The sequence below is a fragment of the Acanthochromis polyacanthus genome, chromosome 1, assembly GCF_021347895.1.
Source record: "Acanthochromis polyacanthus isolate Apoly-LR-REF ecotype Palm Island chromosome 1, KAUST_Apoly_ChrSc, whole genome shotgun sequence".
NCBI classification, from domain to species: Eukaryota; Metazoa; Chordata; class Actinopteri; family Pomacentridae; genus Acanthochromis; species Acanthochromis polyacanthus.
Window position 1 is genome coordinate 39,177,942 of NC_067113.1, and position 18,009 is coordinate 39,195,950.

Below are 18,009 nucleotides of genomic sequence, written 5' to 3' on the forward strand. Positions count from 1 at the left end.
GAATAACTAAAGCTCTCATGTAGAAGTCCAACTTCTTTTGGATTCTTGTGGAGAGTTTAGTCTTCCTGCTTCATAGCAACATTTAATAAACATAAAGCTTCCCTGTTGGCTCATTGGTGGAGTTTGTTCCTGAGCATCTGAACCTTAAATCCAGTCAGAGGACCATCTTCAGTCAGTGAACTTCAAGACCTGCGTCTGCTTCCAGAGCTTTCCTGTTTTTGATTCTTGCCTTCTCCACATCATCCTTTCTCTTCCTGTTTTCTTTCAAACACTTCTGACTGTGTGCACGGATGTGTTACGTCATGTGCGTCTGCAAAAAAACAAATAAAAACAGAGCTGTCAGTGGAGGCGGCATAGGAACAGCGGTAGTAGCAGAATGATCAACCCAGAGCCAGGACTGAAGACCGGACCTCGCGGCCCAAACATCAGACCGGCCTACTGGGAATTGTCCCGGTCCTCCCGGTTAGCCACCCCGGGCCTGTTTGTCGCCATGTTTCGGACGACATACTAAACTATCACATTTTTTTCAGAATTTTGGACGACATAATAATAAAGGAGAGGGAAAAAGACACTGCCGAAAAGTTCATAAGAAACAGAGTTTTCGGTTCCAGAATGGCTGATTTAAGTTGGTTTAATCAACTCGGAGTAGTGTTACCTGGAATTAAACGCGTGCACCACAACTAGAAAAAGACAGCATCAATGGAGCCAAGATTCGATGAGTCACCACGGCAACGGGGAATCGGATGACTGCATTTTTCACCCCATTTGAATTGGAAATCTTAGTGCACACAAATGGCGAGTTTGAACATGTTTTTAGAAAGAAGCGCAACACCGCTGCAGCTGCAAAAGAGAGGGAGACGGCGTGGAGAACACTGCTGCCCGGGTCAAAGCGTAAGTTTAAATCACAAAAATATTACAGGGGAAAACTGTTTGAATGGTCGCCTGTTAACTTATTTCATTTGGGTGCAGTCCTGTGGGGGAGAAGCGCAGGTGGCAGCAGCTTAAGTTGAAATATAAAAACACTCCCTGGGAAATCCTAAAAGAACTTAAAATGACTAATCCCAGTCTGAGGTTGCAGCACAATGTCATTAACAGAATATGATTTAAATTCATTTAACAGATCTCTACATCATTCACCTGCAATCCTGTGGAACTGCTCCTTGATGCTCTGACAGGTTTATGTCCAGGGAAAACACAAAGATGGTAAAAGACGTTTCAGGATCAGGAACACTTTTCTGACCGTCCTGCATACAGTGGCCTTACTTCAGTGCTCTGCATCTCCGACATCATATAAAAAACTTTCATTTGCAAAGAACCGCAGCGCACCACACAATATCTGCTGGATGTGATCCAAAAGAGCTACTCAGCAGACTGACTTATGTGAAGTGGCTCATGCTAATGACCGCAATTACCATGCTAGGGCTTAGCGGCATCTGTGAAATTTGCATTACAACAACCCCCATTGACACTTCCTGGAGCTCCCAACAACCATCGTCAAGGAGCCAGACGGGTCTTGGCAATGGTTGCTGGAATATGAATAGCACTGAACACACCTCACAGAGGTTAAAAGCTGAGGGAACACCAACCACCACCACAACTGAAGAAGTCTCGTGGACGAGAGGAGAAACGTCTTCGAGGAGAAACGTCTTCGAGGAACTTTCTTAAAGTCCAGTGGATTGATTTAAATAACTATGGATAACCTCCCTGAAAGGTTTCAGTTTGTTTTTTAAATTTCATTGTACAGTTTATAGGTCACATTAAAGGTGGAAAAAGTTGTGAAATTATTTATCTCAGTGTCATTTGTTTACATCACAAAAACCTGGCATTTGAACAGGGGTGTGTAGACTTTTTATATCCACTGTATGTCCAAAAATGGAGGAAGTACTGCTGTTCACAGCTCATTTTAGAACCATATTCATACAGATGGAGACTATTCTGTCTGTGTCTTCATCAAATTTCATGTCTGTGGCAGTTTGTGTCTTTAGAAAAGCTTCTGTGTCTGAGCGACCACTGCAGCCCTGATTAGTGGTACTAAAGTTGTTCTATAATTGTGATTTCTGCTGCCACTGTGCTTTATCTTCCTGAATCCTTTTCCATCTTTGTCTCACAGTCACATTTTTCAGTTCTTCTGCTGAGTCCCTATCCACATGGAGCCATGATGTAGACATAGATAGTTACAGAACAAAGGTCCAAAACTGGGAAAGCTCTCAAACCAAGTAACCTTTATTTAATTTTACAAAAAAAAACAACAACAGCCACAGCGTAATCAAGGTTGTGACATTTCTTTATTTATATCTTTAAAAAAAAACTTCAAAGCAACAAATCTGCATGTCCACTGCATTCATGGAAACAGATGATTTTCCACCAAACAAGAATATTTCAGAACAAAAATCTAGTATTTTAGAGTCAAGATTTGAAACATTTTAATGTCAGATACATATTTTAAGCAAGAGATGGAAAAGTTTGTGAGTTATATTTTGTGGAGACGGGTCGGTGTGTGTCTTTGATGTATATTTTTGATTTTATTCTTATGTAAAATCCTCAAACGCTGAGTGGAATCTCATTTTTAGATGTGAAAGCGACTAAAAGCAAAATAATGCTGCCATCTTGTGGTTTAAAAATATTGACGACAGACTAAACTTTCACTGAATCTACAAATTTGACTTTCCTGAGGCCAGTTGTGGATGCTTCTTCTCAAAGCTTGTTGGTATTCTTACATTCTACGAACTTTCCTTTTAATGTAAATAAATAAACTGAATTTATTATCATGGCTTTTGTTTGTAGTGATGATTCAGATTCTAACCACAGACTGTATGTAACAGATGGATGCACTCACTGGTTTGTGTTTTAAATCCACCAGTTTGGAATTTTTAAAGAAATCAAGATGCAATATTTCATTTCGAAGGTGGCCCTGCCCTCACATTTACTAACATATATTGATCATAAATTACAAAATTTGTATCATGCTGCATTAAAGGAGGCATTAAACTCACAATTGAGACCATGAACTCATCAGATAAGTGTTTACTGGGGTAACAAATCAACTGAGAAGGAGGCTCGTCTTCTCATCGACTACAGTGCAATTGCTTTGGTAACAGAGGCCCCCCCGCTGGCCGTTACAGGGAACACAGCTTTAAAGCTTTAGTTTTTTCACACTGAGAAGCTACATCCATCTTTTACATACAATCTGTGGTCAAAACAAACATTTTGGTGACGTTTCAAATTTTTACGTTCGGATTTTCAGTTTATTCCATCAGCAAAAATGTCTTTGACTTCATATTATAAGTCCTCAAGTGCTCCACATAGACATACACAGGTTTGGAAAATATGCAAAATTCCTCGTGTTACGTTGTTCTTTACAATCACACACAGCCGACAAGCTGAAAGTTCTTCTGACTGGATCAGTTTAACCTGAGGAGGTTCTCAGCTCATTTTTCTGTACAAGAAGTTATTAATTTACCAGCAATTTATACGGGAAAGTGAATTATAAAATTTAATCATCCAGTTCAAATTTGGTGACCAAATTTGGTAGTGCACAAATGTGTGTTTTTACTGATAATATACCTTTAAGATCATTTAAATGTTCTTCAACAGGACAATTTGAGTGATTTACACTGGCTTTCACAATAATTTGTTTTTTGCATCAATTTACGGTTTTTATTTTATGCATTTTATGTAAAAAAAACAACATAGAATTCAGTCACCATCTGTAAACATTACAGCAGCTTTTAATCCTATCTGAAATCTAAAATCCTATTAGCCTGTTAGCTGTGCTGCACTAGCCACTTTCGTTTAACATTAGCTGTTAGCATTAGCATATAATTGCTCTTCAAAAAATGGATGGTTTGTAAATGTTTAAGGCAAACATTTACATTGCCAGAATTACTGGCCAGGTAACAAAGAAACTAGCTAACTTGCTAACTGATATGCTAACAGCCACACCGTTAGCTAGAAGAAGTAGTGCTAACATGTGCCTTCTTGACTAGAGTGTGAGCAGTTAACCTGTCAACTACTTTGCTAACTTAAAGTAGCTGTTGCATGTCCAAGAAAGAGGTTTAATCTAGTCGTGAATAACAAGACACAACAGTTTCAGAATTAAAATTGGATTTTCAGTTTCTCACTGTTAGCTTTCAGGGATTTGTAGCCTCAATTGTTGGATGCTTCTGAACCAAATTAGCTTCAGGAGTCAAAATCTTTTGGATTATTGGCCAAGTAGCAAACAAACGAGTTAACTTGATAAGTTAGTGGAGTAGCTTAATTCTCAACAGCCACACTGTTAGCTACAAGAACTAGCGCTAGCATGTTCCTACTTGCCTAGAGCGTCAGCAATTAGCTTGCCAGCTACTTCACTAACTACAAGTAGCTATTAAAAGATGGTACAAACATGTTGCACTAAGGTTCGAGCCTTCCTAAAATGTCCCACAAGTTCCTGCAGTGGAAAACAAAACAAGCTAAGTTTAAGTTTTAGAGAGCTTTTGGCCTCGGTAGTTGGATGTTTCTTGGTCAAATTAGCCTCAGGAGTCAAAATCTTCTGAATTATTGACCAGGTAGGAAAGAAATTAGCTAACTTGCTGAGTTAGTGGAGTTACTTAAATGCTAACAGCCATTCCATTAGCTAGAAGAACTAGCATTGGCATGTCATTGCTTGCCTAGAGTGTTAGCAGTTAGCTTGCTAGTTGGTTTGCTAACTGAAAGCAGCTGTTAGAAGATGCAAGGTTCGATCCATCCTTAATGTCCCACAGGTTCCTACAGTGGGGAAAAAAAACAAGACACTAAAGTTGCTGAATTAAAATCGCATTTTAGAGAATTTTAGTGTCAGTTGTTGGATGTTTTTGAAACAAATTAATCTCTGGAGTCACAGTTTTTATTGACACAGGTTTAATTTGGGATATTTTGGAACGTCAATCTGGAGTGTATTCGCCTCCTCAGGTAAACAGAGCTGTAGTTAAATACAGTTCATGTCTACGATAAGTATCTATGAGTACAATACATGGAAACATCAATTAACACAACAAAAGAGATATATATTTGATTTCCAAAAAAATAAATGTTTGATATTTAAGCAATATTTTCGACCATACAAAGCTGGAGGTTTTCCTCTTTTCTCATGGCGGCGTCTCTGCTCGCTCGCTCTCTTTAAAGGCAGAAACGGCATTTAAAAAATAAAAAAGGGTAAATAAGAACACGTGGTGCATTGAGTGCAGAGGTTGAAGGTCAGAACCCTTCAGTAGCCCTTCATGGCGAGAGACGACCCTCCGGCGCCGTCATGACGTTTGACCTGGTGGACCATGAGCAGGGAAATCAGCAGGCCGAAGAGCTGGAAGGACGGATGGACAGACAGGTCAAACACCACAAACCTCAAGGATGAACCAGTCCTAAAAAAGGTGCTTCAAACTAGCGAATGAGTTGCTGAATTGGGGCAGACGTCGTTACCATAAACGACCCTGCTGGTATCAAAAAGCGACTAGACTCCTTTCTGGACACCAAAGACTAAAGGATTTCAATCCATCTCAGTTAAATTTTGCATTTTTGTGTTTTATTCTCGCTAACAAACAGCGTCAACGAAGGGGAATGTCATTGGAGCTTACAGCGGTGATTGCGAAACCGAAGAAGAAGCCCAGGGCGGCCTTGAAGACGAGGTCAACGTACATGAAGATGATGCCACCGCAGGTCTGGAAGAGGAGAAGGAAGAAAAAAAACAGGATCAACATCTGGAAAACTCGAGGATGTTTGGATCGATTGGCGAGTTGACAGCTTGGATACCTGTGCATAGATGCTGTCCGGACCTTTGTATCCCTGCAGGGGCATAAAAGAACAATTAGCATAATTACCTTAAGATCCGTTAAATGCCAGGAAGTAAGATGGACTGTAGGTGGCGGTTAGACCTTTAAAGATTTAATTCTTTTAATCCTGAATCTACATTAACCCTCATGTTCTCCTGCAAGTCCTCCTGCTAGCCTAGCAAAATGCTATCAACCACAGTTACCTGGAAGAGACTCTTACTTTGAAGTTAAACCCAACAGAAATGCAGATTAGACTTCTTCTTTAACCAACCTGTGGCTTCGATTTACAGTCTCCATATCCCAGACCATAACTGTGTGAGGGCCTGGAGCATCGACAGGAGTCGGGGATCTCATTGCCCCAGTCCTCTGCGCTCATCACCCCACAGCACTGACCCTGGAAGCACACGACGGTTAAATCAAAGCTTCCTGAGGTAGCTAGTGTGACTTTTCTCATTCAGAGTTAATAGTACGAAAGACTTTACAGCTTCTTGGAATGCTTGGAGCGCCGCCCTGATGTCGTTATCCTCCAGTAAGGGCTTCACGTACTCACTGCTGAGGGTCGTCATGGCATCTCGGACCTACAGAGAGAGACGGAGCGCTGTTAGCATCATGGTACGCTAAGGAGAGAAAAATGAAATGAAAATCAGCCAAAGTAGTCAAAGATAGAAGACCATTAGCTTGAAGATGAGTGAATATACTTGAAGGTTATTTTGAGACAAGCCTGAGAACTTCAGTGTAAGAACATTTACAAAGAAACAGAGAACAGGATTGGGGCAGGCTAAAAGATAAATAGATGTATAGCTAAAAAGAAAGATTACCTGGTTTCTTTTGACGGCCACGATAATACCACAGATCAGCATGATGACCATTCCAACGCCCATGAAACCTGCAAACTGTGCACGAAACATCATGAACAACACTCACAGAAGCAGCACTCGCTTTGTTCACTGCGAGACTTTGCAATGAAGTGAAAATATACAGACATTAATGCTTTGTTTGAGGTGCTTGTTCGGCGTATTTTTACATACTATTTTGAGAAAGAGGGCTTTCTCGGAGCAGCCGGCGTAGATTCCCAGGCAGGAGATGCCAAGAATGCCGATGGCAAACACCCAGGCCCATCCCAGGCCTGGACCCCCAACTGCTGAGAGCTGCACGACCAAGTAAAGGCCGACAAGAAAAGCAAAAACACTGAGGTACTGCAGAACTACAAGTCAGATATACACAATAGTCACAACTGTTTAAACTCCATAATTGAATGCAGAAAATTTAAAATTAACATGAATAAAAAAAGTGTAAAAGCAGGTGTGAGGTGGCAGTTAGACCAACAGCTAACTCTTCAAAAAATCTTCCAGGAACCACGATAGTTTTCAAAAGTTCCTCCACAATTGCCCAAAGTAAACAGGATTCCTTGAATATATCCACAGTTTCTTGAGGTTCTCTCTATGCTAAGAGAGCAGTCATACCATCTTGGGGATGTTTGACAATTGAGGACATGCAATTTGGGTGACCTTTTCTAGCTTACTTGGAGAATGTGTTTCATTCATACACAGTAGATCATCATCTGCATATGGTCGAATCTAACTAAATGACCGGTTTGGGTTTTCCAGTGGTGATGAATTGTGGTGAATCCAGGAAATATGTTTCTGACCTTCTATCTGAGCATGACGTAGCTGAAATAAATTGTTCCCTGGGCGCATTTTTTTCACAGACGTCTATAAAGTATGGTCACACTTTCCCTTCTATTCCTGATCTGTCGATGAATTTTAGCTAGAAAAATGTTTTTGTCGAATATTATGACGTCACAGTTAAACTGAGGGTGTTAGAAGCAGAATGGTCTAACAGACAAAACATCCCAACTGAAGTTTATATCATTTGTGTAGTACTTTATGTTCAAACTTCAAACTTGTAGATTTTAATGGTTAAGTGGTCTAACCCACAACCCAAATATAGCGCTACAGCGGTGCTTCGATGATAGACCATTCTTGAAAATACAGAAGTGTGTTCGACCACTCTGCTTCCAAACACTTCATCTGTAGTACGTATAGTCCAGATATCTTTTTAAAGTATTAGTAGAAACCCTGGGCACTTGGTGCAATGTTCTCTGTCCTTCATCACTGTGTTTCCATGGAACTGCAGGACTTTATATTGCCATGAACTTCACCTATTGCCTTCTAAACCCTGCTTCCTCCAAGCTGCCAACTAACTCCTTTCCAACCGGAGCTCCTGGACCGGATCGATGCTGAACGAGTTTGCGGTAATATGATTAAACGAAATCCACTCCTCATGAGCAGAAAAGTGCCCAAAAGTCACAACACGTATCCGAACATCGAGACAGTAATGAAGGACCGCCCCGGTCGATGTCCTTCAGTGATGCAAGAAACTCGTAGCGAAACAAGCTGCCAAATACACGAGAGAAGGATAAACCCTTGGCTTTCCATAACACGTGATGTAAATGTTGGCATCTGCCCGAATCTTTAAGGATTCACATGGACTGGCTGCACACGTGTGTTTGTGATTTATCGATACGCTTCAGGAATAATCTGGTTTCACTCAAACATTCACAAGCAGATGCTGCTGTTCAACATTGACCTGAGATACCAACCAACCAAAACACAACGGATGGTTAAAGAAGCTGCTAGTTGCAGGTTTTATTCCCACAGTTGTTTCTAGGTCAGATTGGGATATCGCCAACTGTTACGTCCTAAAAGCCTCCAAATCAGCATCTGTGTTCAAGAACCAGCCTCCGTTGACCCTAAACCTGCACTTGACTGAGTTTTGCTTTGTTGTTTTATCACTTTTTGAGGTCTGTATCAGAAAATAATCATACTTTAGAGGTTAAAGTGTTGCTGAAGACTTGAAGAGATTTTTCCACAACGACCCTCTCAGATGTTCCGAGATTATGCCTCGAAAATGGAGATTTGTTTCTAATTAAACATTTCTTGGTTTGTCTTTAGTCCAACTCCTGTCTTAAATGTCCTCTACAGCAGTTTAATTGTTTGTTAAACACTTTTAACGAGCATCAGGTTCACTGTAAAAAAATAAAAGCAACAAAAACTACAAAAGTTAAAGAGCTCTTAAAAGCAAATTACACAATAAACGCTCAGTTTATGGCCTTAATTTCACATAATTGGCTTTATTTAATTTTTTTAGTGTTTTACAAAAGGATATTTACACATTTAAGTGCATATGATTGAAAGATGTTAATATTTGTGGTGCTAATAACAAAATTATAGGCTTGATTTAGGTTTTTTTTTTAAATGTTTTACAAAAGGACATTTACACATTTATATAAAAATTTTAAAATTATCTCAACAAATGGCTAAAAAATAATATTAAAATAATATTAATATCAATTTCAATATTAATATTAACATTCCTGAGCTTATAACAATATTATTTTATTATTATTAATATTAATGGCTTATTTTTTACTTTATGGTGTTTTATAAAAGGACATTTACATGTTTAAACACAAATTAACTCTAAATATAGTTAATTAATATTAAAATAGAATAAATACATTAAATAATATTAATATAATCATTAATATTATTATGCTAATACATTCCTTTTCTTTTTCTTAATATTTTTTTTATATTATTTTTGGCTTAATTTTGTGTTTTTAATGTTTTACAAAAGGACATTTACACATTAAAACACAAATGACCTCATATAAAATACTGTTAATGAATAATATTTAAGTAGATATAATAATCCCAATATTAATAACAGCTGTATTATTATTACGATTATTATCCCACTAATAATTTTATTATTATTATTACTAGCAATATTACCTACATATTTATTTTTTTATTTTTTTATTATGTAGATTTATATTAAACAAATAATAATATGTCTGTTTAATTAATCACATTATTTTAATATAACCTCAAGGTTTACATATAACTTTGTGCAAAAAGAGAATTTAATATTTAAAATTAGCAATAAAATTATGGAATTAAAAATTTATATATGCATAAAAATGTTACTTTTAATTTATTTTATTGCTTTAGCATAAATATCTACTAATAAAAAATATCAGGACATCAGTGCCTTATTAGAGGTGAATTAGACCATTCTACTGTTGGCTAATGATGACTTTTGTGTAATTCTGTGGCAGTAAAATAAAGTTTAATTGAAAATCATCAAACGGAACCCTTCAAACTGTGCAACGGGCGGCCAAGTGTCGAGTTTCATCCCATTAGTTAAATCCTGCATCCTGGAGAAAGCAGGATATGAGCGGGAAACTTGATTATCTGTGGTCTAAAAAACAAAAAATAGAAATGGAAAGCAAACGTGATTATCTGGGAACAAAATCTGCCCCGAGCTGCATCTGTTCTGCGTTAGGAGGAAGAAACCGGAGCCCAGGCTGTAAACACTCACCTCCAGCCTGTTTAAACATTTCTAAACACTGCGTCCATCAGAGCAGCCTCCGCTAGCACGAAACAGCTGCTTTTGTTTTGTTTCAAAACCTCTCAGAACTTCTCTTTGTCTGATTGCTGCTTAATTTGTTGCAGCTTTAATCTCTTCCGACCAACTGATTCAACATGTAAGATCCCTCTGCTTTCAGTGTTTATGCTAAGCTAAGCTAACAAACCCCAAAGAAATATCTGGTTAATGTGGTGCTTTTGGTGTCGTAAAGCTAAAAAAAACAGACAAACAGCTTTTGTGGGTTTTTTTTTTGTATAACAAGACGAACAACTTGAAATGTTGTGTCACATCTGTGTCTGATTTTCGAGTCACTACAGTTGCTGAGAAACGTGAGGTGGAACTGTAAACGGTTCAGAAAATGAGTAAGGACGGAATCCAGCTGGCAGAACACAGCGCTGATTCACTGTTTTTCGTTATTTAATACATTGGCAGATGAACGGCAGTGTTTTCTAGTTAGGATTGTGTTTTGGGGGCCAAGAAACAACCGAACACACAACTGTAAAACTTTAAACTTCTATATGATCATATATCCCCCTCCTGTCTGTGTTTATGCTAAGCTAAGCTAACCAGTTGCTAGCTCCACCTGCATAATCACTCTCATAGGTTTATGACATAGACTGATAGTAAAGATGGACACAGCCACAAGTGTTTGTAGAAAGAATTTTTGGCTGTTGACTTCAGTTTTTGTGCTAAGCTAAGCTAACCAGTTGCTAGCTTCACCAGCATAATCACCCTCATAGGTTTGGTTTATGACATAAACTCTGTGTAAATATACACAACCATAGGCATTTATGGACAGAAATTTTGGCTGTTGTTTTCAGTTTTTATGCTAAGCTAAGCATAGCTAACCAGTTGTTAGCTCTACCTACATAATCATCCTCATCGTTTATGACGCACACTGTATATAAAGATGGACACAGCCACAGGCATTTATAGACTGAAATGTTGGCTGTTGTTTTCATTTTTTTATGCTAAGCTAAGCTAAGTGGCTGCTAGCCATACCTTCATAATCCTCCTCACAGATTATGATGTAGACTCTTGTGGACTGAAATTTTGATGGTTCAAGTTTGGAATTTGTCTGTTCTTTAAGTTTTTATGCTAAGCTAAGCTAACCAGCTGCTAGTTCAACCTGCACTGTTACCAGGGTTTAGTTTTTGTAGCTTTATCACAGACTCTATAGATGAATGTACTGCAAATTTGAAGTCAGGGTCTGGAATTTGGCTGCTTTTTTCACTTTCTGTGCTAAGCTAAGCTCGCCAGCTGCTAGTGTACCTTCATTATCACCCTCGTCGGTTTATGATGTAAACTGTATATAAAGATGGACACAGCCGCAGGCATTTGTGAACTGTTGTTTTGAAGCTTTAAGTTTGGACTTTGGCTGCTACTTTTATGTTAAGCTAAGCTAATTGTCTGCTAACTCCACCTGCATAATCCCCTTGTAGGCTTATGATATAGACTGTATATAAAGATGGACACAGTCACAGGCATTTGGGGACTGAAATTTTCAAGGCTCAAGTCTGGAATTTGGCTGTTGCTTTTAGTTTTAATGCTAAGCTAGGCTAATCAGTTGCTAGCGCCACCTGCACAAGTACCAGGGTTTAATTCTTGTAGGTGCATGATGCACACTATATATATTAAAATGGACACAGCCACAAGTATTTGTATACTGACATTTTGAAAGCTCGTCTCTGGAGTTTAGCTGCTGCTTTTAGTTCAAATGTTAAGCTAACCGGCTGCTAGCTCCACCTGCATAATCACAATCATCCGTTATTGACAAGACTGTATATAAAGATTGACATAGTCACAGGCGTGTATGGACTGAAATTTTGAAGGCTTACATCTAGAATATGGCTGTTGCTATCAGTTTTAATGCTAAGCTAAGCTAACCAGTTACATATTCACCATTGTAAGTTTATGATATAGTCAGTATATAAAGATGACCATAGCCACAGCCGTTTGTAAACTACTGCTGTGAAGCATTTGGAATTTGGCCGCTACTTTCAGTTTTCGTGCTAAGCTAAGCTAATCAGCAGAAGTCGCCCCCTGCTGGCAGATACAAAGAAAACACATTTAACCATCCGAATCATAAACCTGCCAGCAGATTCATGCTCTATATTTAAAGAATCACCATACAGATGTCAAACTGAGTATAATAGTTTAACTGTTGTTGTTGTTGTTGTTGTTTACCTGGCTACTGTAGACGGTCACCTTCACTGTGCCGTACATCAGCACACAACCAAGGATCTGAGGGGCAGACAGCAAACATTTGATTAAATCTGAGACTTTTTCAAAACAAAATTCACCAACTTTATCCTAAATGCACCAAAAACAACATCAGGTGTTCACAACAAAATCCACCATCAGGAAGGAACCGCTCAAAGTGTGAATTATGAGCTCATAAAGCACACGAAGATGCATCAGATTTTAAGTTTTTCCCGTCACGTCAATACATTTCCGCCACATGCTGATGCAGAAAGAACACAAATGTGAAGTGATTTTCTGGAAATCAAACTCGAAAATGATCTAAAAAATGCTTTACACTGTTTAAAATGATACATTTATCAAGTTAAACCCCCTTTAAAGTCACAGATGTGACACAAATGATATTTAACACGGTCGGTAATCATGTCGTTGCTTTAACGAGCATCAATGATCGTAAATACACGGTAAAAAATTTAAATCTGTAATATTGCAACAGCTCAGGTAGAAAAAACTAAAGAAATGGAAGAGTTCTTAAAAGTAAAATTCCTGAATTAACATGTTGTTTATTAGCATTAATAATATTTTATTAGTATTTTTGTTATTAATAATAATGTATTAATAATTTTATTTTATATATATGTGTATGTTAAAATAGTAATGTGGTTTCAAACAGCACAAACCTGCTGTTAATTCCAGCTAAAATCGTATTTTACACATAACTTTACATAAAAATCTTGCACATTTGACAGAATATTTAATATTTTAAAAGCAGTAATAAAATTATGGATTTACTATTTTAATTAGACAAGTTGTAATTATTCTATTTGCAACAATAAGCTGCTAATTTTAAATCAAAACGTCACATAAAAATCTTATTTCTGTGATAATTCAGAATAAAAATCTAAATTTTCAGCCTATTCTTGTGATTTATTTATATTTCTGTGTATTTTGAAAATGTTACAAAAATTATTTAAAAATGTACAGAATTTTTCTTGTTATATCTGATAAGTTCTTTTAAAGTTTACTTTCATTTTTATTCTTTTTCAAAGGCTTTAAAGTGAAAGTAACTACCACTAAGGCTGAGCTTCTGGTTGTTTCTGCGTTCAGACTCTGGGGGGCGACAACGAGCTAAAATAAAACGCATAAATGAGTGTGTGTGACCTGAAGCAACCTGCGTTAAACTTAATCGACCAGATTGTTTCCAGACGCCAAATTAAATCTGAACGCCTCGGATTTAATAAGACTGTTTAATTAGATGAAGAAAAACGGATCAAATTTCAGCTTTTTCCTGAAAAAAACATTTAAAAAGGAGCAAAAATCCCAATAATAACGTTTAAAAATGTTTAATTCGGCTGTTCTAAATAGATTTTTGCTCCTTTTTCCTGCACAGGATCCTCATTTGTTGCATTTTATTCGTTTAAGTTCATTTTTTGCTGTTTTTTTGAGCTGAAAACAAGCTCCTCCCTGTTTAAATCGACTTTTTTCCATCAGTTTTTTTCCTCTCATTAGCACTCGGAGCGGTAATGGAAAGGGCGGGCTGAAATGTGAGCCAGTTTTTTTTTGTTTTTCGGGGTGTTTTTTTTTTAACCTCCCTGTTACTGGAAATGATTTTTTTTAACAGAAGACGACCGATAAACAAAATCTGGAGCTCATTATTGTTTGGGGGAAAATTCAGTTTGAGCTTCAATTTGAGCCAAAAATGTGATAAAATTAACAAATATAACATTAAACATCCCAAAAAGTCTTTTTTGTTTATTTTAAGCTTTTTTTTTTTTTTTTTTTAAAGTTTGGCATCTTGTTCTCATTTTTCTACCAAAATCACACAAACTTCAGGAACATTTAAGAGTCTAAAAGTAGTTTTTTGTTGTTTTTACTATTAAAAAAAGTGATTTAAATAATCCAAGAAAACTGTAAAAAACAACAAACAACAAAAAGAGGCCAAAAAGAGTAAAAGCTCACCGCGTAGATGACATTGAAGAAGATAAAGAGGCACTTGAGGCATCCGTTAATTTTTCCCATCTTTGGTGCTTTGGTTGCTGTGGAGGTGAAGCTGAGAGCATGCAGCGCTGCAGTAAATGCGACGAGGTGCAGCAGCGTCGGCTCCTATAAGGTTCCTGCAGAGCGTAGAACTGCGTCACTCAGATCTGCAGGAATTAGGATGGACCATCTTTTACCTGCTCATAAAAAAACCACCTTTACTGTGAAACGTTTAGTTCACCTGTCGAGCTGCTGCACGTTCACAGCAACAAAAACTACAATTTGTTTGCTTTTTTAACAGTTTTTTGTGTTTTTTTTAAACAGTAAATTCTTATAAAGTACTGCAAATTTGTTGAAATACAAATAAAAACTGCAAAAACGAGAAGAAACAAGCTTAAAAATACAATACAATCAAATTTAAACTTAATTTACGCGTTTAAAAATCATGTTTTTGCTTCAACATCATTAACATTGTATACACTGTAAAAAATGCACTAAAATATTCAACTGCAATAATTTAATGTCAAGATGCAGCAAAATTCCAAAAGAAGTTTATATTTGTTTCAAAATCCAGAAAAAACAACAATTTTTTTTTTTTTTTTTTTTTTTTTTTACATTTTTGGAGTCAAAATCAAGAATGACCAATTACAGGAAAACTACACTGTAAAAAATAAATGTTACATTTTTTTGACAGGACAAAAATGAACCCAAAACGTGCTTTTATCAACTTTAAACCTAATTAAAGATGAAAAATGTAATAAAATTGTTAATTAATACATTTGCTAATTGTGTTTTTGCTTCAACAACATTATTAACATTATATACACTGTAAAAATGCACGACGATACTCAACTATAAGAACTTAATCTAAAGATACAGCAAAATTTTAAAAGAAAAGTACAGTATTTTCCAAAATCCAGATAAAAAATAATTAAAAATTTGCTTTTTTTGGAGTCAAAACCAAGAATGACCAAAAACACCAACCTACACTGCAAAAAAATAATGTTTAATTTCTTTACAGGATATAAGCGAACCAAAAAGCGTGCATTTACCAACTACTACTGTTTAAAGCCAAAAATGTAATAAAACAGTTTACATGTTTTTAAAAATGCGTTTTTGCTTTGAAAACATTATTAATGCTATATACACTGTAAAAATGTTGTAAACTACTTAATGGTCATCAGTTACTGTAACAAAGCAGTCAAATTCTAACAATAATTTGTTTTTCCAAAATCCAGATAAAAGCTTGAAAAAGATTGTGTGTTGTTTTTTTTTTTGGAGTCACAAACAAGAATGTCATTTAAGACCACACTACACTGTAAAAAATGAATGTTTATACCAGTGTTTACTGTAAATAAAAGCTGAAACAAGCTGATATAGGATAGAAAACTGCTAGAACTGGTTTAAATTCTGAATTTATAATTTAAAAACAATGTTTATTCTTTAACAGGAGTTATTGACATTATATACACTGTAAAAAATGTATAAAAACTTACCTACAAGAACTTAGTGTAAAGATGGAGTTAAATTCGAACAGAAGTTTGTGGGGGGGAGGGGGGATTTTATTCAAAATACTGTTAAAAACTATAAAGTCTGTACTTTATTTTTAGCCTCAAACAAAAATGACAGTTCAGACCAGATTACACCGTAAAAGATTTTTATTGCTTTAAATATGCAAATGAGGTTTTTTCTTGATGTGAAAAATGTACAAATTTGCAGAGGCTTAGAGTTCAACATGTTTCTGAGGACTTAAATAGTCAAAAACATTCTGGGCATTCCTACTGAGGACATTAAGACATTTCTGCTGTTTCATCTTTTAAACAGACGCCTGGAATTTCCTGAAGCCAAGCCGGATATTTGTGAGGCACTATTTCCGGTGGCGGATGGATCCACTAGCGTGCCGCTGAGCGTTTCTGGCAGCAGCTTGTTTCATAACTGAGATATCCAGCTTTGGGTTTTGTGATCAGCCGCTAAGGTTTTCGTACTTCCTGCCAACCAAAACCAGCCGGGTGAGGTTGTGGAAAGCTCGCGGTCTGGGCTAATGAAGACCAGATGTGATGTGGACCGCGGTCCGACCTCCTCACTGAGAGGTTTCACGCTGCAACAACAACAACAACAACAACAACAACAGCTCTACGTCTGACGAGATGCTAGGTGTTGGAGACATGTTGACGAGGTGGTTTGACTTCCTGTTGCAGGGTTAGGGTTAGAAGGGTTAAAAGTGGTAAAAATGAACTTAATCTGAGGAGTTCAAAGTCAAAAACCCTAAAAAAAACAACCTAAAAACACAATCATGAATAATGGCCGATAGAACTCCACTTTTTATGACAATAATTTACAAAATAAGAGTCTTTCATGTTAAAATTAATTCAGAATTCTACAAAAATGACAACTGATAAACCTACACAACGTAAAGTGACTATATCATGATGCTTCACGTCATCATTTTGAGTCATTTTCAACTAAATTGTGGAAAATTTTTTGGACCATTACAGACAAAAATTGGACTCGTTTTTAAGTTATTTTATTTTAGGAAATTTATTTGTAACTTTGAGCAGTTTTTTTTTTATCATGTTGTATGTTTTCTGTATTTGTAAAATACATTCAGAGTAATTTTTGGATGAAATTGATATTCCTTTCACATGTTTTTGTCATTTAAGGAAAATTTTTGACCATTATACACAAATTTGAAGTAATTTATGACATTCTGAGTCACTTTCTTAGTATTTATCGAAAAAATTGAGCATTCAGGACTAATTTTGGACTCTTGTAAACAAAATTTTTATTTGTTTTGAATTTTTTACAATTTAGGACAATTTTTTTTGACATCTTAGATGTTTTTTTCTGCTATATTTAATTTTCATTGTCTTTTTTATACCAAAATTACTCTTTTTTTTGTTGACTTTTTTTAAAATCTAATTAGGATACATTTTGAGTCATTTTGGACATTTTTTGTCACTTAAATCATTTCTTAAAATGTCTTTTTTGACACTTATTTTCATTTAGGACAAACATGAAGTCATTCTTAACCGAGTTTGTGTCGTGGTGGGGAATATTTTTATTTTAGGACAAGTTTAGGAAAATCATGGACAAATTCTGAGTCATTTGATGTAATAACCATCATCTGGGACACTTTTTTCATTATTAGTTTTGGCTTTTTTTGTAATTAGGATTCATTTTGGACATTTTGTTTTCACATTAGACTTTTTCTCTGCAATACTTTTTGATGTGTTCAGAGTCATTCTTGACTAAATGAATGTTTTAGGGGATGGATTTTGCCACCTTGTGTGAAGTTTGGACCATTACAGACCAACGATGAGTCAATTTAGGGCAAGTTTGGAGTTTTTCTTAACAGCGTTTGAGTTGTGGTGGAGAACATTTTTTTCGTTTCGGTCGAACTTTGCACTTAAAATGTTGGTTTTAGGACTAAAGTGAGTTGAAGGAAAGACGTGCTCCGTGTCTGGTTGGTTGATGAGCAGCGACTGCGGCTGTAATTGGAACCAGAAGCAGAACCAGGAGGTGGGTTCTAGCTGCTCTGGATCTATGCGGTATTTACAACAGGTCCTATGGAGGAGGCCGCTCCTCCCCCCAGTGTGGGGGTGTGAGAGAGGAA

At 36.6% G+C, this 18,009-nt stretch overlaps 1 protein-coding gene and 1 long non-coding RNA gene across 2 annotated transcripts; one reads left to right on the forward strand and one right to left on the reverse strand.

Annotated features, from left to right (window-relative positions):
- The first annotated feature begins 369 nt into the window (after positions 1-369).
- Positions 370-1,781, forward strand: LOC127534789 (uncharacterized). Its single transcript, XR_007943234.1, has 2 exons — positions 370-891; positions 1,121-1,781. It is a non-coding gene; the product is annotated as an uncharacterized LOC127534789 (long non-coding RNA).
- A 485-nt stretch (positions 1,782-2,266) lies between these two features.
- LOC110955810 (tetraspanin-5-like) lies at positions 2,267-14,523 on the reverse strand. The gene is made up of 9 exons (XM_022200944.2): positions 14,379-14,523; positions 12,405-12,461; positions 6,812-6,931; positions 6,602-6,676; positions 6,266-6,361; positions 6,055-6,177; positions 5,764-5,796; positions 5,589-5,672; positions 2,267-5,317 (listed from the first exon to the last, which is right to left on the reverse strand). The coding sequence occupies exons 1-9, from the start codon at positions 14,436-14,438 to the stop codon at positions 5,225-5,227; spliced, it is 741 nt and encodes a 246-aa protein (XP_022056636.1). The 5' UTR covers positions 14,439-14,523; the 3' UTR covers positions 2,267-5,224.
- Positions 14,524-18,009: the final 3,486 nt, after the last annotated feature.